Source organism: Pogona vitticeps, chromosome 6 (assembly GCF_051106095.1).
Source record: "Pogona vitticeps strain Pit_001003342236 chromosome 6, PviZW2.1, whole genome shotgun sequence".
Classification (NCBI taxonomy): domain Eukaryota; kingdom Metazoa; phylum Chordata; class Lepidosauria; order Squamata; family Agamidae; genus Pogona; species Pogona vitticeps.
The window spans coordinates 72,943,323-72,964,085 of NC_135788.1; the positions used below are offsets into that span (position 1 = coordinate 72,943,323).

At 42.1% G+C, this 20,763-nt stretch overlaps 1 protein-coding gene across 1 annotated transcript in view; it reads right to left on the reverse strand.

Annotated features, from left to right (window-relative positions):
• IGFBP3 (insulin like growth factor binding protein 3) overlaps window positions 1-18,370 on the reverse strand; it is a 35,679-nt gene extending 17,309 nt beyond the window's left edge. The window contains exons 1-2 of the mRNA XM_020811238.3: window positions 12,262-18,370; window positions 1,980-2,191 (exon numbers count right to left, since the gene is read on the reverse strand). Of these exons, the coding sequence (XP_020666897.3) occupies window positions 1,980-2,191; window positions 12,262-12,685 (636 nt within the window). The 5' untranslated portion in view covers window positions 12,686-18,370. The remainder of the gene's footprint in view (window positions 1-1,979; window positions 2,192-12,261) is intronic.
• Window positions 18,371-20,763: the final 2,393 nt, after the last annotated feature.

Here is a 20,763-nt window from a genome sequence, read left to right on the forward strand (position 1 = left end):
CTTCTCCAGATTTCTGGTTTGGTATCTCCTTGCAATTCTTCCTCTGCAACAATCTATAGCTGTGTCTGGATCAACCATGAGTGTGATGGAAAGCCAACAAATACTCAACAACATTTTGTGTGTCTATTAACAGAGGCATGAGAGATAAGCAGCTTGCTTGCCAAGAACAGTACACGTAACAGTACATTAGATCAGGGGTCCCCAACCCCCAGTCGGCGGCCCAGTGCCAGACCGTGGACTTCCCAGGACTGGGCTGTGGAGACGGATCTCCACACCCACGCACACACACACGGTGGACATGTCGTGCTCACAGGGGTGTGTGGCCCCCATGAGTGCCACACTCTACCCCACAAGCATGACACACCCCCACAAGTGTGACACGCCTCCCCGTGAGCGTGGGGGTGCCCCCGCCCCCCTCACACTGAGCCCATCCTCCAGCCAGTCCACAGTTCCAAAAAGGTTGGGGACCGCTGCATTAGACTACTGCAATGTCCGCTACGTGGGACTACCTTTGAGACTGATGTGGAAGCTTCAAATGGTACAGAATGTGGCGGCCAGACTTCTCAAAGGGTATGAAAATATCAACATATTTCCCCCCCCCCCGGCTGCCTCGCATTGGCTGCCCGTTCATTTCCACATTGATTTCAAAGTGTTAATGATGACATATAAAGCCCTAAATGGTTTAGGACCTTGATATTTAGCGGAACACCACCTCCCACTTAGATCTACCTGAATCACTCATTCTAGCCAAGAAGGGTGGCTGAGGGCCCTAACGCCGAGGGAGGCCCGGAAAGAAAGAACAAGAAACCAGGCCTTCTCAGCAATGGCCCCTCGCCTCTGGAACAGTCTGCCCCCAGAGATCTGTCTGGCCCCCTTTCTGGTTGTTTTTAAAAGCAAACTTAAAACCTGGCTCTTTAGGCAGGCTTTCCCTCCTGTCATCACCTGATTATTTTTCATATCTTGAACTATATTATTAATGTTTTTATTTTACTATATTGTTTTAACTTCCAGTTATTATTGTTAGCCGCCCAGAGTAGACTTTGGTCTAGATGGGTGGGGTATTAATGAATTAATTAAACAAACAAACAAACAAACAAACAAACAAACTAGACTGTTTTCTGCTTACATTTCCTATAACCCAGCTGGCCTACAGACTGTTCGTGCATTGCACATAAGGAACAAGAAACAGTGGCTACGTTATCTCCATGTGTTATTCTGCCCAGAGGCATTTTAAGCATGGCAGAGAAATCACAAGCAAAGCTAGACACTGCATTATGTTCAGTTGAAAACTTCTAATAGCTAGTCAAAACTTGATACTGAGTCCTACATTCACAACACTTACTGTAATTCGCTGGTTGTGATACAGCCTAGCAGACACCAACTGAAAGCAAGGCATTTTTAGGTATTAGCCAAACTTTTCTTCTGAATTATAACTGAATTAAATGTGTTCCTACCAAATAACTGGTCTAACCTGGCACTCTGGCTTCCTTGATTGAACCATGCACAATAGTTCTAAGCAGCAATTTGGAACATTTTTAGAGGCACCTAAAATTTCTTTCAGCAAAAAGATTTCTGTCAAAGCACAGAGAAAATATGGTTGAACACAAAGGAACATCCGTGGTGCAGCTTAATGAACAACATGCACAAATGTTTACTGTGCCTACTGCAACACACCCTTGAGAATTGAATAATAAAAACCCATTTTGCTTCTTTCAAAATTCCTCCCAAGTTTTTCTGAAATGGAACTCTGCAGTTGCCTCAACATTTTGTTTGAAACCAAAATACATCTAGTTATTATTTATGTCTGATAAAACACACACAAAGACATCAGTGAGCTGATAACTTATTAAATAGATTAAACAGCAGTCCAGCTATGAGCATCTCTATTAATAGTATTTAGCATAATTGTCAATTCAATATGACATTGAGAGAGCATATGTATGTTGCTTGTTGTTGTTGTTACATTGAAAAATACTCACAAATTCAGTCTCCTGTTTGGACTCAGAAGAGAAATTCAGCGTGTCTGTGTTTTGCGAATCGTATTTGTAGCGCTGGGTATTTTTGGCATGCTCTTTCCTGATGATATCTATTTTGATGTGGTGAGCATGTGACAACAGCTGGTGCGTACTGGGGCCAGACTGATTCTCAGTGCTACTGAAGTTCTGCCCTTCATCTGAATCACTGGAATTCCCTTTAAAAATGTAAAAAAAACAAATTAAAATAAATTAGCAAACTATTCTTTAACAATTGATGACAGCTTACTTACAAAGATGTTTATTTATTTAATATATTTCTATCTTGCTTTTCTCCCCCAAAAGGACCCAAGGCGGCTCTATGTTTCTGAATACTGCAATTATTAAAATAGTATTGATATTATACCATTACTCAAAATAAAGTAATAAAATAACAAATTAAAATAAGATCAATTTAGTCTCTCTCTCTCTCTCTCTCTCTCTCTCTCTCTCTCTCTCTCTCTCTCTCTGTGTGTGTGTGTGTGTGTGTGTGTGTGTGTGTGTGTGTGTGTGTGTGTGTGTGTGAGAGAGAGAGAGAGAGAGAGAGAGAGAGAGAGAGAGAGAGAGAGAGATTTTCAGCTACTCAAGCCACAATGGTTAAAATTTGGGCACCTATTCTAGAGTATCCCACTAAAGTCAATGGCACTATTTGGAGTAAGTGGTTTGAAGGCAGCGGCCTCAGTATCATATAGACACCACAATTTATTTCCTTAAAAGAAAGAGTTCAGTGTTCTGACTGAAGGGATCCAGTGACTTTTCAACCTATCATTCCAGTGTTATTACTGGGCTGTGGGGCTTGTGTATCTTTCACTTATATTTAGATGTTCGAAAACTATCCTATAAGTTCTAAATTGACTTGTTTTCACAGTCATATTTTTTAAACCACTAAAATCTAGCAAATTGCCTTTGCTGTATTTAAAGAAATATTTCTATCACCCACCAAAAGAGGGCAGATTTGATCTTTTGACTTGATCGTTCCCACCATCAAATAAAATATCTGGTGGTAACTTTCCAAATAAAAAAAAATTCAAGTAATTTGTCCCTGTCTTTTAAATAACTTAGGAATCACCTATTATATAAAATGCATAGTCTATACTTGTCACCTTCACAACTATGTGCTCCTTTACACTCTGTACTATTAACAGAGACATGGCAAATCACTGATACAAATATTGAACCATGTCCAATTGTAGGTCCCAATTAAACTACATCCACTAGATCAATAATATTTACATAAATATGAACTTAACAAGCCCCATTCACTCAATAAGCCTAATCTAGGTCAGACTAACAATGACATTCCACACATTACCTATACGCTTTTAGACATAAGGTACATTATTTTATATGTAATGCTATTTGGGAGAATAAGAAATTGAATCCATTTCACATTTGTGCAAGACCTCAACTTTCATCCCAAACATTATGCTTTTATGATTTTTTTTTTTAAATTTAAAAAATCCCTGTGAAAAATTTTCTAAATATAAGATCAACCCGGTAAGACAGACACAATGGTTCTTTCCATGCACTTAAGAGGCAAAGGATAAACTGTATTCCTTTCTGGTACAACTGGAGCTGGCTGCAATTCTTCTGTGATATGATTTCCAACTTCATGATCCCCAAATTCACTGAATAATTTCATTTCAGCCAAAGGCTATCTGCAGCAATAAAACTGCAAATGCAGAAATATAGGGAACCTTTTAAATGAAAGACTGGGAATATATTGGCCTTAAATCTGTTCACCAAATTTATCTTTTTAAGAATCTGAATTCATAGATTTTTAAAAAATCAAAACTGAAAATGAATGCTCGAGCTTTTCATTCCTGTCAAAGAAAGTATGTTCACAAGTAGAGATTAGGATATTCATAGTCATATACAAATACGTATATCCCTGACACATTTGGACCTCATGAGGGTCTGGCCCCTGAGACCAGACCATCTTCTCACATGTCTTGCTGTAGCACCAATCCCATTCGTCCTGCCAATGGTGCCCAGAGCTCCACTCTCTTCCTGCTCAACAGGCCACTCCAGGCAGGGGGCGGGAGGATAAGTCTCCCTGCATGGCTGCTGAGCAACCATCCGGACAGGAGGAGAGCAGAGCTCCAGCTGCCATTTACAGAACTTTATTACATTACAAAACCTGAGACCCTCTTTCGTATACATATTTACTAATGTCTCACTGTTAGACAGTAACAACTCAGTGGAATCCAGTTATACTACGTTCTGTATTTTTCTGTGTATAAGATGATACTTTTCTCTAAAATTTTTAGATTAAAAATTGAGAATTGTTTTATACATGGAAGTAAGGAGGAGGGGAAGGGATCAAAGCACTTTGATCCCTGCTTTCCCCCTCCACTTTCTTCACAAGAAAGCGGAGGGGGAAGGCAGGGATCAAAGTGCTTTGATTCCTGCTTCCCACCTCCACTTTCTTACAAAGAAAGTGCTTTCCCCCTCCACTTTCTTCTCAAGAAAGTGAAGGGGGGAAGCAGGGACTTTCTTCGCAAGAAAGTGGAGACGGAAAGCAGAAATCAAAGTTCTTTGATCCCTGCTTTCCCCCTCCACTTGCTAAAACCACTTAATTTTCCTAATGTAGGTTTAGCCGCCTAGAGTGGTCGTATTTGAAAGGCAAAAAAACAACAACCTCTGAACAAATAAAAGAATGAAACTGTATGGCTATGTAAATTACTTAAAACTTATTTTAAAGACCAAAGAGACAGAACAGACACGTATGAAATTTATCATATCCCTTTGCTGAAAATCTACACACACACACACACACACAGAGAGAGAGAGAGAGAGAGAGAGAGAGCTATTGATGACTGATATTCAACAGACAAGTAAATGAATGTTTTCTAACCCCTAAACAGATACCACAGATTGGTATGTTTGTTGGTTTTTCATTTGTTACAGTTGCAACCTGCCCTTCCTTTTCAGTATCTCAGGTTAAGGTTTTCAGGCTTAGATCAATGATTTTCACATAAGCTTTTCTAAACTAGAAAGCTTTTTAGGCAAGCATTTCCATGTCATTTTTTTTCTAATTCACATCAAATGCACAGTAACGACTTCCTAGATGTAGATGCTTCCTCTTTCTTCAGCCCTCAGACACAATATGACTTTCTGCTTTTATTTGTCAAGGAATTTCAGTCTTGTTCAGTATGTTGCATAGGATTCTGAGCCATGTTCTAGACTGCACATATGTGTTCTTTATGGAGGATATCAGCAGGAGCTTTGGGGCCTCATGTCAATAGGATCTGAGCATTACATGGGAAGATGGCCAGTGGTAGTCAACCTGTTATTGAGGAAATTTTGGATTTCAGAGTGATCAAACTGATGAAAGATTTTGTTAAATCCCAAGCTTCATATGACACAATTTGGAAAGCAATCCCATGCAACAGCAAACCTATGCAAGCCAGACAAATCTGTTTGATTTGCAATTTTTTAAAAATTGTTTCAAGAATTTCAAGGGGAACCTACTAAACAATGATGCATCTTTTGAGTAAACCTTGAATGTCAACTCCAATAATTCTCACTAAGAAGAAAAAAGCAGCTGTCCACAAGCAGGGCTTCTTGGGCTCCCCCTCCTCACTCCACCTTTGGCTACTAAGAGTTCTTTATCTGAGGCTACAGTGAAGAGGTCCTACTTACATGTAGCCTAGGCAAGTCTCTACACACTATATAATCAAAGATGAAAGAAAATAATCCAGTTATCTTTTAATTGTCACAACGATGCATCACAGATTTGTAGTACTGAGTACTGAACTCTGCTCTCAGTACCAACTAGACTAGGCCCACTGAATTAACTGAACTGGTTAAATCAACATTGATGTAAGTCCCATTTATCTCTTTAGGCCACTGGCCATTGTTATGTTGCAACAATTAACACACTAGATACAGAATGACTCTGGAAATTAACTCAAGAGAAGCTGCACAACTAGCTTCTCAGCTGAGAAAAGCTGCAATCTATATAACACCAGCTACAATCAATGTAGAATGCACAAAAACAGCTAATAATCATAGAACAATTGAGTTGGAAGTGACCTATAAAGCCATCGAGTTGAACCCCCCTGCTCAATGCACGAATCCAAATAAGATGGCTGTTGAATTTTCTCTTTAATGCCTCCAGCACTGAAGTGCTCACTACTTCCTGAGGTAACTAGTTCCACTGTCATACTGCTCTAACAGGATGTTTTTCTGATATTCAATTGAAATCTGGCTTCCTGTACCTTGAGCCAACTATTACATGCCCTACACTTTGGGATGATTGAGAACAGATCCCACCCCTCCTCTGTATGACAATATTTCAACTATTTAAACAGTGCCACTGTAACACCCTCAGTCATCATTTCTCAAGTCTAAACATGCCCAGTTCTTTCAGTCTTTCCTCACAGGGCTTGGTTTCTAGTCTCCTGATCATACTTGCTGCCTTCCTCTGGTCTTAACTTTATCCAGATTGTTGGCATCCTTCTTCAAGTGAAGTGTCTAGAACTGGATACAGTACTCATGATGAGGCCTAACCAGTGCCAAACAATCTAGTACTTCAGAAGATTTGGAGTCTATACTTCTGTTAATGCAGTCCAAAACAGCATTTGCCTTTTTTGCAGCTGCATCACACTGTTGGCTGATATTCAGCTTGTGGTTCACAATAATTCCAAGATCCTTCTTGCATAAAGTATTACTAAACCACGTATACTCCATCTTGCAACTGTACATTTGCTTTCTCTTTCCCATATGTAGAACTTTGCTCTTATCCCTGTTAAATTTCATTCTACTGCTTTCAGCACAGTGCTCAAGCCTTTCTGAATTTTGTTTATTTTCCAGAGTTTTAGCTATTTCACTGGATTTTGTGTCATTGACAAATTTGATAAGCATGAGAAATGGGGGTATTTGCATTCGAATATGAATATCCCCGCACAGGTGGCGTTAATGAGGGTCCAGCCCCATGGGGCCGGACAGTCCACTCATCGATCTGCCAGAGATGTGGACTGCACGATTCTACCAAAGGCTCCACAGTGCGCTATCCACTCACCACTCTTTGACCTTCCAGCGAGTCTTGTCCTCCCCTCTCCTGACAGGAGTGGCAAGCAGATCGTACGCTGCAGAGCCATTGATAGAACTGCGCCATCCACGGCCATGGCAGATCGGTGAGTGGACTGTCTGGCCCCATGGGGCTGGACCCTCATTAACGCCACCTGTGCGGGGATATTCATATTCAAATACGAATACCCCCATCTCTAATAAGCATTCCCTCAAACAAGTCTTAATAAAAATGTTGAAAACAATGAGGCTCAGTACTGACCTTTGTGGTATCCCACTTGTACTTCCTCCCAGTCTGAGAAGGAACCACTGATAAGTACTTTCTGAGTATGACTCTGCAACCAACTGTGCATCCAACTGGCAGTTGTTCTACCCAGCCCACATCTAGTTATCTTGATAACTAGAATATCATGATGCCCTTTGTCAAAAGCTTTGCTGAAGTTAAGGTGTATTACACCTACTGCATTCCCATCATTTACCAGGGAGGATAACCAATCAAAAATGAGGATTTTTTTCCCTGACAAATCTGTGTTGGCTTCCAGCTATTATTGCATAGCTTTCAAGGTGCTTGCAGAGTGACCCCTTTATAATCTGCTACAGGAAATTCCCTCAGAGTAACATCAGGTTCCTACTTTTTGCCTTTTTTAAAGATAGGGACAATGTTATGTTTATGTGTTCTGTGCTGTCAAGTCAGAACTAACTTACAGCAACCCTAATAAGGCTTTCAGAAAATCACAGAATAATTGAGTTGGAACAGGCCTATATCCCACCCCCTGTTCAATGCAGAATCCAAGTCAAAGCAGATCTAACAGATAGTTGTCCAATTTTCTCTTGAATGCCTCCAATGCTGGAGCACTCACCACCTCCCAGGATAACTGGTTCCACTGTTGTACTGCCCTAACAGTTAACTTCTTTCTGATAGCCTAACTCTGGCTTCCTGTAACTTGAGTCCATTTCAAGGTAAGGAAAATACTTAAGTCGTTCTACCAGTTCCACTCCCTCAGTGAGTTTCTATAGTGATGGAAATTTGAACTCTGTTCTTCAGAGTCCTAGTTCATCACTCTACCACAGGGGTCTCAAACATGCGTTATGGGGGCCATTTGCAGCCTGCTGGATGATAGTGCCCCCGTCTTGCCTGCCCCCCCAAAGCACCCATGCGCCCTTTGCTGTCAAGAGTCAAAAAAAGCCTTGCCCTGCTCGCTGGCTCTCTCCCAGCAGGCTGCAGTTCCGGATGGAGGATGCAAGAGGCGCTGTCTTGGGGGAGAGCCGCTGAGCGAGGCACACTGTTGGCCCTTTTCCCCGAGTGCCTGAGCTGCCGCCGAGCGATGCCTGAGAGCGGAGCTCACTCCTGGCCTGTCCTTGAAGAGCGCCTCCAACGACAACGCCAACAGCAGCTGCCGCTGTCGCCTATTCCAGGAAAGTGGCTCTCTGGCTCTCTTTCTCTCTTGGCACCCCCACACCAGCCCAGCCAGCGACCGCCTCAGCACTCGGTGGTGCTTCCTCCTCCTCCTCCTCCTCCTCCTCTTCCTCTTCATCCTGCTTCAGCCACCTCGACTCTGGAGGCTGCCTGGGCTCGCCTCGCAAAGTTTGCTCCTCTGTCGTGGTGGGGGTAGCTGCTGCTGCTGAGTACGCCTTTTTTGAAGGGGAGACCCCAGAGGAAGGTTGCCAGACCTCCGTGTGTGTTTGTGTGTTTGTGAGCGTGCATGCACACGTGCACCTGCCCCCCCGCTCCATTCTATTCCATTTCATGGGTACTGATGGGGGCTTTTCTCCTTTGGCAAGGCGATTCTGTGAGGGTTTTTTTTCAAATTTTATGTCGTGCCCTCCTCCTGCCCCCCACTAGGCAGTTGCCGGCGCTCCCTCCCTTCTCTGCATCTTCATCCTGCTGCTGTTGCTGCTGGTAGTGAAGAAGGAGTAGGAGGGGGTCGTGGTCAGCGACGAGGGTTCGCGCCCTCCTCCTTGGAGCCCCAGCCAGACTAAGAGAACTCCTGGGCGGCTTCCTCGGGCTCTTGCTCTGCTTGGCAGAAAATCTGATGTGGCCCAGCCTCACCCAGACTCTGCCTCCAGCGGCCCCCAGGTAAATTGAGTTTGAGACCCCTGCTCTACCACATCACACTGGGAATCCCAGGGACATTTGCACACCTCCAATCATCTGACATTTCACCAATCCTCCATGATTTCAAGAAAATAGCAGACAGTTGTTTTAACAGTTCATCAGCCAGTTCATCTGGCCCTGGAGATTTGAACTTGTTCAAACTAATAAAGCATTCTGTTTATCACTCTCAAGCACTAATCTTGTCCCATCCACTTGTACTTTACATTTGCCTGGAGGGTTATGGACTGCCTTTGGGAAAAAGGCTGAACTGAAGTAGCAATTGAACACTCACTTCTGCTTTTTCTTTGTCATCTGTAATGATTTTTTTATCCCCACTGTGGCACTATTTCTTTTTTGTCTTTTGCTGCACATGTACCTGAAGAATCAGTTTTTTGTTGCTTTTAGTGCCTCTTGGTAACCTCAATTCATTCTAATCTTTTTACTTCCTAACACTATCCCTGCAATTCTTTGCTACTTGTCTGTATTCTTTCTTCATGGCCTGGTCTTCCTTACACTTCCTAGATGTGTCCTATTTTTAATTTTCAGATGCTCTCTGAGTTTTTTGTGAAGTCATATTGATCATTTTTGCTCTCTTCCACCTTTTCTTTTCCTTGGTGGAATTGTTTGAATTTGTGCCTTTAGGATTCCCTTTTTAAGAAACTCCCACCCATCTTGGACTCCTTTTCCTGTTATGATTTCCTGACCACATTGCAGTCTTTCTAAAATTCTTGTAATCTTTCAAAGGTTTCATCTGCATCTTCTCATTGTTATCAGTAGTAGATCCCAGCTGCCACATTCCTTTTGTTTTTCTCCCCAATTATATACATCCAGATGCTCTGGACTGAACACCCAAGGTCATCTTCCTGCATTTCTGTGCAGGAATATGTATTTTGACATATTATCAACGAGAATAATAAATCTAGTTTGTTTGATTTTTTACAACTGGTACACAATTAAATGTTATCTTTCTCAATGTGGCTAAACTATGCAACATTTTTTTTTCAAATCCTGAATCCCAATTTTCTGCAGAGTTGTAAAAAATGTATGTATAAAGAAGTAGTTTCAGTTTGCTAAGACCAATTAATAATTGCACTGTATCTGTAAACACTGGATTTCTCAGGCATATCACCTTGGAGATGCACACAGGGCAGTGGAAATTTTAAAACAGAAAAAAACCAGAGGTTTCTTTTGATTAGATCCTTCTAACATAACTAGTAACACAACTACAGTTTGGGGGGGGGGGAATCTACACTATCATTTTCATCACATTATACTTTCCAAACAAACTACATCTGCAATTCTAGGCATGTTCTTAATTCAAATTCCACGGGGGCTCACTTCTTAATATATGTGACCATGGTAAACTACACAGCCCATTGTCTTTACCCAAGTTTCATGTTTCTGAAATATCAGTAGAGAATTCCCCTCCCCTTTCTCCACCCAGCATTTAAGATGTATGCCTAAATCCATCTGGTTGTTCCAACTAGAGGAGATCCACTGAATTAAGTGCTGAATAAGCCAGTCTTATGGAAAATGTATTGATTCAGTCAGTCTGCTCTAGCTGGGATGACCAATTTAATTTGTGTGTTTCCAAACAAACTGTTCAAGCCTGCTGCTGCTGAAGAGACCTATACAGATTTCTTAAACTCTTACTTCATTTGGGAAAGCTTCTATGCAAAGCAGTTTTGAGGCATGAGCAATATTTAAGTCCTTTCCTTTAAAATATTTATAACTAAGATGCTTTACAGCTTCCCTACATATAAAATTGTTAACAATTTTTAACATAAAATTGAGTAATTCTGTTTCTTGGTACAACCGTACACTAATGCATCTGTTATGAAAAGAACCTCTTATTTAAACTATTTGACTTTTCTTCAGTCTTTTTCATTCTACAAATATGAAATATTTTAAATCATTAATACAGTTCCAAACTGCATCAAAGTTAAAAGTTTTGGAAATATATATACATCAAAATAATAGTATTGCCAAAATATTTTAGAAATTAACAAAAATGAAATGAGAGAGCAGGATCATCTAAGTAAAATTAAGATGCTCTGAACCGGGTCTGAAATAATACAGGAAATGACATACTGAACATTATGAAGATTTAAAATGTTATAGAACAGTCTGAAAATGTGTGGAATGACAACGTAAAACTGCATTCTAGAAATTACTGATTCTGTATGCATAAAAGCTATTAAAGTCATAAAGGAAATTTGACATATCCACAAATCTGATTCCCCCCCTCCCCAGATATAAAGCTCAACAGGGCACATGAAGTCTCTTACATACACAAACTGAGAGATAATGCTTGCGCAAAAGAGTCTGTGAAACAGGGATTTCTGTAGTAAAGTGACTTTACTGGTTCTGGCGAGAAGAGACTTTCAAACAAAAGCATGCAGCAGATCTGCACACAGAACATCCGCCTGTGCCTGGATGTTTCATATGGAGAGACTGTCCTTTCTGCACAGTAGATTTTGAACATGCAGAAAAAAAACAAGAACATATAATCTTACATCTGTAGCAGCACAAATGCGCACCAGCAGCCTCCATGAATTGGGAATTAAGAAAATGTATAAGAGGTTCTCCACAATACATTCAGTCCTCGTCTGTTACATTTTTCCACATAATTTAGGCAGGCGTCCTTGCCTAGGGGAGCACTAAGAGATCCAGTTTATCCACTATCATCACCACAGCCATAAGGTCCTATATTGCACAAGCTACTTCACAAATCCACACGCACGCCTCACTTCAGGTTTCACAAAGAGCATTTCCCTCAAGCAAGTCTATCTTCTCTTCCCATTTAACTCATGCATGCAGCCAACGTGAGTGTCTACACACACCTCCCTCTCATTTGCTGCTGCTGCTGCTGCTGCCGCCCTTACTTCTTCAAAGAGATAGTAGTAGAACTAGGCCACTGGGACGAGCACAATCCCAACCGGCTAGGGTTGCTGAGGGCTGAGGGAAGGCCTGGCGTGAGCCAGTTTTCCAACACCCTACAGGCGCATGCACACCCCCGGCTCCTCGGGTGCTTGGGAACTACAAAAGTGGAGGGAGACGCGCCCAGCGCCAGGCTTCGCTCCCGCCCTTCTTCCCTTCGGTTCCTTTCCGTCTCCTTACCTGGTCGCTGGGCGCCCCGCAGAATGAGCTCGCGGAACTTGCTGCTGGCAGAGGCTCCGCCGCTGCCACCTCCTCCCGCCACCGCCGCGCCGCCGCTGACGTTGGCGCAGAGCCCCTTGCCCTCGAGGAGCGCTTGCAGAGGTTTCTTCTCGTCGCCTCGGGGCCGGCAACTCAGCCCGGCGCCGCAACGCTCGGTGTACACGCCGCAGGGCCGCCCTTCCTGTAAGGCGCACGTTAGGCAGCACCCGCATCCCGGCTCCCGCACCAGCTCCGGACAATCGGGCGCGAGCGGCTTGCACTGCTCCAGCGCCCGGGAATCGCAGGGCTCGCAACGCACCACCGGCCCCAGCGCCGCCGCCGCCGCCAACCGGCTCAGCAGCGCCGCCGCCACTGCACACAGCAGCACGTAGAACCGCGACACCATAGCAACGGGGACGGGGGGGGGGGCGGCGAAGAGAGGGAAAAAAAGGAGCGGCAGGCAGGGAGAAGAGCCTAGAGCGGGCAGAAGGCGCGGTGTGGCAGCTCGCCTCCTTCCAAAGGGGGGCGGGCACCCTTCGTGCAGAAGGCAAGGACCGGCAAACACGGACACCCCAAGACGGAAAGGGAACACCACAGTCTCTCTCTCTCACACACACTCTCACACACACACACTTCGAAAGTGCGGGGAGGGGGGAAGAGACCGCAACTCCTTCACAGCCTGCCCGGGAGGGGAGGAAAAGACCGGAGGACAAGAGTCACAGGTACTTGCACACGCTGAGGGTGCATTAATAGGTGCTTTAAAAAAAAAAAAGAAATGTGGAGGGAAGGAGGTCTAACACACCCTTCCTTTTCTCCAAGAGATTCAAGAACAGCTTCCCTCCCCTCTTCTTTCCGTCACTTACACGCACTCTTTCCCACACAATAATGCACAGGAGCAAGCCAGGACAGGAGGAAACCCCTTCAGAAACCTGAAGCAAACCGCGGGGGTCTAGCCTATTTTCTCTTTTAATACGAATATAATCGTTAAAGTGGAGATCTTGTATATTTAAACACCTAGGTTTTGCCTCTCTTTTCAAAGTTGCTAAATTGCTCACTGAGAATTGTTAGAATTTTTTTTGCAATATAATTTTTTTTAAATCCACCACCACCAAAAAAAGCACACCCCCAAACCGTAAGTTAAATATGGACTAGGAAGAAAGTCCAAAGAGCTGAGGAAGAAAGGAAGAAGACAATAAGGGACGCAAAATAACAATCGGTTAAAGAAGATGAAAGTTCCCTTCTCTCTTTTTTTTGTCGTTTAAATCTCTTTGTTGCCTGTAACCTCCTTCTGTGGTCTTTAACTTTGTTCCATCTGGTCTCTCATCCGGCCGAAGTGCTTGCCTATATAGAGCCTCTGCTTAGGACACGCCCCGTACTATGAATAATGAACAACTCTGGCAGGAGAGATGAAGGGGAGCGACTACTGAAATTCAGGTTTCTGTTCAGAAAGAACTGTATGGAGAACAAAGGGGCGGAAGCCGAGTCATTCATAATAGTGGTTTAAGTGCACTTCTTAGAAACTTGCTTCACACACATACTCATAAGGCACTGAGGTGGGCAGTGAGAAAAGAAAAATTTCCACCATGTGGCTTTGTTTCAAAGAAAAGTGCTCGTGCTCCGGTCTTCCTGCCGCCGCCCCCTCCCGCGTTGGCTAAAGAAGAAAGGCGCAAACCCAAATGGGAACACTTTTTGGGGATTCTTGTCTGCAGTCCTGTGCGCACACCGGTGGTGGCTGGAAGAAAAAAAGACAGAGCTGGCAGGCTAGTCTACAGCTAGTTTGTAGCACATTAACTTGGAACCAGCTTTTCTCTCACACAACCGTTGAAGTGCCTTGAGGAACTGAAAATCTGCCTGCCCATTACATTCCTCATAAATTCTCCACTTTTATATTGCAACCACAGTGCAGTTCTGTGCAAACAGAGGCAAGACTGCTTTCTCTTAAGTACTGTACCATCTTTGACTGCTAATGCTTCTTTATTTTGACTTCCAAGGGGAACAGAGTTTTCTGCATTTAGTATATATCCATTTAATTTTACCTTTCTGTTTCCTATCCCATACATTTGTAACATTTTTTGAGATTTGTTATCCTGCATAATATTCTTGAGTTTACTAATATGTTGTCAGCCTCTAGGGAAAAAAATCCTTCTGCTTGTATATAGATAATGCACAGGGTTTTAAATATATATATATTTCTATTTATCTGTGCATATGAACTATCTAATTCCATTATATGAAAGAAGTGGGGTAGCGGAACTGGCTTTTCCTCTAGCTGATGGCAGAAAATAACATGATAGAGAATTAATTTCTCCTATTTTTTTTCCAGATTCATTCTCTAGGGATAGCTTTTAATTTTCTTTGTCAGGCTCCTCTCACCCGGTAAAATCACCAACAGAGGTCACTAGTTGTCCAGCACTGACTTGAGGGGACTGACTAATAAATCAGACTGAGCTGATTTACAAAAAGGGTTTTGATTGCTTTCTGCAAATGGAATGCTATTGTGAAATTTTTTTCTGTTCCTTCAATTTAAAAAAATGCTTGTATAATTTGGAAGCTGATAGGCTTTGGGGACTGTGGTTATGATTTGATGCAAAAATAACCACATACAGTGGTGCCCCGCATAGTGACGATAATGGGTGCAGGAAAAATCGCTGCAAAGCGATTTCGTCACTATGCGATTTTGAAAAGTCCATAGGAATGCATTGAAACCCCTTCAATGCGTTCCTATGGGCTTCAGACTCACCTTTAACCAAAACTCCTCCATACGGTAGCCATTTTCGCTGCCCGGTAAGCGAGAAATCCATCCCAGAAAACAGCAGGTGGCCATTTTTTTTACCCAGCCGCCATTTTGGAACCGCCAATCAGCTGTTAAAAAATCATTGCTTTGTGATGATCGGTAAGCGAAACAGTGTACCCATCATCGCAAAGCGATTTTTCCCTATTTAAAACATCGCAAAATCTTCGTTGCTATGCGATTTCTTTGTTAAATGGGGCGCCCGTTAAGCGAGGCACCACTGTATAAGCTATTGGCTTCAATATATATTGTATATATATATTGTATATACAACTGAAAATACAGCTGAGGGTCAGTAATAAATCCAAGATGCCTCATATATATATCCCCTGATTTTTATAATATATATATTAGGCATCTTGGAGATATATATATCATCTGTTTTCACCCTCACTGGGTACAGTCTTTGTGAGAAACCACACTTCTCCAATTTTTATAATATATACATTAGGCATCTTGGATATATACCAAATCTATCACATATCGATCAGTTACGTGTTGCACTTAGGTACTGTACAGGTACTTAAAACATATGTATATGGAAGGTGAGGAAATGCCAAATCAGGTATTGCAGTACTTATGTGACATCTGATTTGTAGGCTAAACTTTTCAAAATGTAGGGGTCAGTCTTATGACAACACTGCTAACATGTCTGGGCGTTATAAGGGGATGAAGCAACATTTTTAGAAACAAACACATTTGCTGTAGCGGGTGCTGATAAGTATTGAGCCTTACCCAGAAAAAAATTGAGCTAGGAGGCTATACATTGCATGGCGTATTGGCCAATTTGTCTGTATTCAATGGTGCAAATATCAACTGCCTATGATTTTAACTTATCTTTCATGTTCAGGTCCAAAGTGAACATGGCAGCACCTCCAGAAAAGTTCAATGTGGAAGAGCATAGGACCATAATCAAGTTCCTGTTTCTCCAAGGGAAAGGTGCAAAGCAGATTCATGATGAGATGTCACAAACTATGGGTGACAGTGGCCCTTCATATGCAACAGTTAAACAATGGGTTGTCAATTTTAAAACTGGCCATTTTGGTGTTGAAAGTGAGAAATCCAGTGGAATGCCTGTTTCTGTCTCTGTGCCTGCAAATGTGAAAGCCATCCATGACATGATCATGGAGGACCGCCGAATATCAGCCAAAAGTATTGCTATATATCTGAGAATATCACGTGAGAGAGTTGGTGCCATTATCCACAACGACTTGGAAATGAGAAAGCTGGCAGCAAAGTGGATCCCCAAACTTTTGACAACTGAACAAAAGAGGAAACATGTGGAGTCATCAGTGGCTGTTTTGGAACATTTTGCAAGAAATGAGTCAGATTTCCTGGGAAAACTGGTAACTGGTGATGAGACATGGATCTATGGTTATGATCCTGAGACAAGGGAACAGTCTAAGGAATGGAGGCACAGTGGTTCCCCCAGGCCAAAGAAGTTCTGAGTACAATGGTTGGTGCAGAAACAAATGGTAACAGATTTTTTTTGGGGGGGGGGAATAAGAAGGGAGTTCTGCTGGTGGACTTCCTCCAACAGGGTTCAACAATCAATGCAAAATACTATTGTGCTTTATTGATGAAGTTGAGGCAAAACATCAAGGAAAAACGTTGAGGACAGCTCTCCAAAGGTGTCATCCTGTTGCATGACAACACTTCAACACACGCTGCAGGTGAAACAATGGCAAAACTGATGTCCTTAGGCTTTCAAGTGATACCCCATCCACCCTGTTCTCCCGACATGGCTCCTTCTGATTATTATCTGTTTCCCAAACTCAAAAAATGCCTAAAGGGACAAAGATTTGGGAGTGTTCTGGAGGCAACTAATGCTGCAAGTGAGTGGTTACACCGGCAGTCGGAAGAATTTTATTTGCAGGGACCTAAGAAGCTGCAGGACAGATGTCGCAAGTGCATTGACTTCCTGGGGGAATATGTAGAATAGTGTGGCAGTTACAGCTTCCTAGTTCAATTTTTTCTTGGAAAGGCTCCATATTTATCAGCACCCCCTCGTATATGTGCCAGCTCATTCACTAAACCTGGTAGGCTGAAGTGCTGTTGACTGCTGTCAAGAGGCAGTTAATTTCTTCTCTACAGTGCAGTTACTCTATACCTTTTTTCAGCATCAAGCAGCTGGTGGAAAATTCTTAAAGGTTGTATTGGAAATGAACATGTCTTAAAATCCCTCTCTGATATCAGATGGGAGGCACATGCTATGGCAACAGCAGCAATTTTGAAATCTTTCCTTAAAATTTTAGAAGCATTAGAGTATATAGCCGAAGACCAGTCACAAAAGGGAGATGCTAGAAGAGAAGCAAATCATATTGCAGATAAGATGCAAGAGCTAGAATTTGTTTTTATGATGAATTTTTGGAATGAGATTTTGCAGAATTTTCACAGAGTAAGCCAAGTTCTAAAACATGAGGATGTGAACTTGGAAACATGTGCAGATCTGTATGTATCATTAGCTGACCAACTGTGTACTTCACAAGATGAATTTGAAAGATATGAAGCAGCTGCAAAGGAAATGCTACCGGATGTTAATAACAAGGCAGCTACAATTCGCAAACATATCAGAAAGGAGGTACCCAATGACGGAGATGCACCAGAAGTATATCTGAATGCCAGAGATAAATTCTGTATCACCACCTTTTACACAATTGTTGACAAACTTGAAACTGAGCTGCAAAGAAGATATATATATAAAGAAATAGCAGAGAGATTTTCTTTTCTAAGTGATGTGCCACATGATGTCACTTCATCATCTACTAACATTGAAATATATTCTCAGTGCTGTCAAAAGCTGATTGATGCTTTCCCAGAGGACTTCAATGGTAATTTCTCAGCTGAGCTTCAGCTTTTTCATTCATATGTGCACCATAAGTTCAGTGCAACAAAAAATGTAAAAACTAGATTCAGTTCTGCTGAACTTTATAAAATAATTGTAGAAGACAATATTGAGTGTGCCTTTCCAAACATAGACATTGGTTTTCATATATTTTTAATATTAATGGTCACAAATTGCTCAGCTGAGCATTCATTTTCTAATAGAAGTTTATTAAAAATCAGAACAACTATGCAACAAGGCGGGCTGGGTACCTTATTTCTATTAAGTATAGAAGCAGATGTGTTAAATAAGATTAGTTTTGAGGATCTGATCAAAGACTTTGCAATTAAAAAAAATAAGAGAAAACTTTTGAAATAAAGTGGAAGTATACAAAAATAACATTATTTTCCATCTTACTGTAAGTTTTGTTTAATTTTGATATAATTTTATTTTACGGTTCATTATTGTTTATATTTTGAATTACTTATATATGGGGCACCAAAATCTTTTAAGTGCTTAGCGCCTCTAAGGGTCTTAATCCGGCCCTGCTTAGACACCTAGCAGATATTCTTTGACTTGTATTCCTGCATGAAGCAAGGGGTTGGACTTGATAGCCTTCTAGGCCCCTTCCAACTTCACTCTTCTATTATTCTATTATCTTTTTCTCCAGGCTAAACATGTCAATTTCCCTTCACCATTTCTCATAGGGTTTGTTTTCCAAACCTCTTGCCATTCTTGGTTGCTCTCCTTTGGAAATGTTCCAGCTCCTTAATATCCTTCTTAAACTGGCTACATTAGTCTAAGTCTGGTCTGATCAAAGAAGAATAGTGTTACTATTATTTCCTTTGATCTCAACACTATACTATGATACATCTTAGTATAGTATTCACTTTTTTTGCTGCTTCTGCATCACACTGTTGGCTCATGTTTAGCTTTTGATTTACTAAAATTCTCTGATCCCTTTTATGTGTACTATTGCCAACCCAGATACTGGTGTCTCCTATCCAGTATTTGTGTATATGATTATTCCTGCATAAGTGCAGCACTTTACATTTTTCTGTGCTGAAACTCACTGTTTGTATTAGCAAAGCTCTCTACTCCATTAAAGGCATTATGAATTCTGATTCAGTCTTCTGATGTATTAGCAATCCCTCCCAGTTTGGTATCCTCTGCAAATGTAATTAACATCCCCTCCATGCCCTCATCCAAGTCATTTATAAAGATATTGAACAACACCAGTCCAAGGGCAGATTCCTCCTTAATTTCATTTGTCACTCCCCTCCAGTATGATGATGACCCATTGGTGAGCACTCTTTGGGTGAAGTCTGTCAACCAAAACCATCTAATTGTAGTATCATCTAGCCCAGGCATTCTCAACATTTCTTTGACTAAGGCCATAAACAAAAAATGAAGGAAATATAGGTGATATCAGAATTGTATAAGTCACAGAACAATGGTGTACGAAGAACAGTTTCCAGTTTGTTGGCCCCTTCAAATGTGTCAGGCTCCCCAAGGAGCCACATGGCTGACATTGAGTTCTAGTTCACATTTTATAAAGTTCTATTCTATTTTATAAAGTTCAGACCCTTGAGCTAGATTCTTGACCACAAGAATATCACAAGAGATATTGTCAAAAGTATTGCTGAAATCAAAATACTGTATACTATATCCATAGCATTCCCTTTATCTACCAAGCTTATGGTGCTATCAAAAAGAACAGATAGCATTTATCTGGCATGACTGGTTTTTAAGAAACCCATGTTGAGTGTGTGTTGCCATTAGAAATCACAGTGTGCTTTTCTAAATACTCACAGACAGATGGTTTAATGATATGTCCTAGAACTTTTCTTGGTATTGGTATCAACAACAGTGTCTTGCCTGTACTCCAAGAATTATTGAATACACATGAGTGAGGGGGTGGGACGAGGAGTCTCTCTGCTCAGATGATGAGTCAGCTACATGCGGAGGCAGGGTAGTATCAGCTGGCCTCCTTCCCATATTGGGAACAACAGTGATGAAGAACCCCAGTGCTGCACAGCAACTTGCTATGAATCACTCTCATCAAGGTCCGGTCCAATGATCAAGAGACATCCAGAAGGTTTCACAAAGCAATCCACAAAAACAACAGTTGCTTCCTGCACAGATTTAGCACAGAAGCCAAACCTATATGGAGCCGTGGTGAGTAGTCATCACTTCCAGCTGCACTCCCTGGCTGATCCCTTCAACTCTTACAGCCTGGTCTCAGCTAAGCCTTCAACTGAACCACCACACAACTGGTGAGTGGGCTGGCCTGTTCTGGGGGAAGGGAATGGGCCCCCATGACACCTGTGGGTGTCGCTATTGGTATTCAGATCCCCAGGGATACGAATAGCCCATATCTATTATTGAAGATTATAGGTAGAGGCTCTGAGAGCACATACCTTTAGTATCATTGGATGGAGTTAATCTGGCCCTAGAGACTTAAATTAATTTAAGGTAGCTAGGTTCTCTCATGCCATTTTTTAAAATCTCAGGCTGCAGCTTTCTTAAAGGTAAAGGTAAAGGTGTTCATCCCTGTTTCCAAGCCGTAGAGCCAGCATTTGTCCGAAGACACTTTCCGTGGTCACATGGCCAGCACGACTAGACACGGAATGTTGTTACCTTCCCACCAAGGTGGTACCTATTTATCTACTCACATTTTTACATGCTTTTGAACTGCTAGGTTGGCAGGAGCTGGGACAAGCGACAGGAGCTCACTCCGTCGCGTGGATTCGATCTTACGACTGCTGGACCTTGCAGCACAGAGGCTTCTGCGGTTTAACCTGGAGTGCCACCACATACATCCCTCTGCAGCTTTCTTAGGCCCTCCTTTATTTTGTTTGTACCAGGT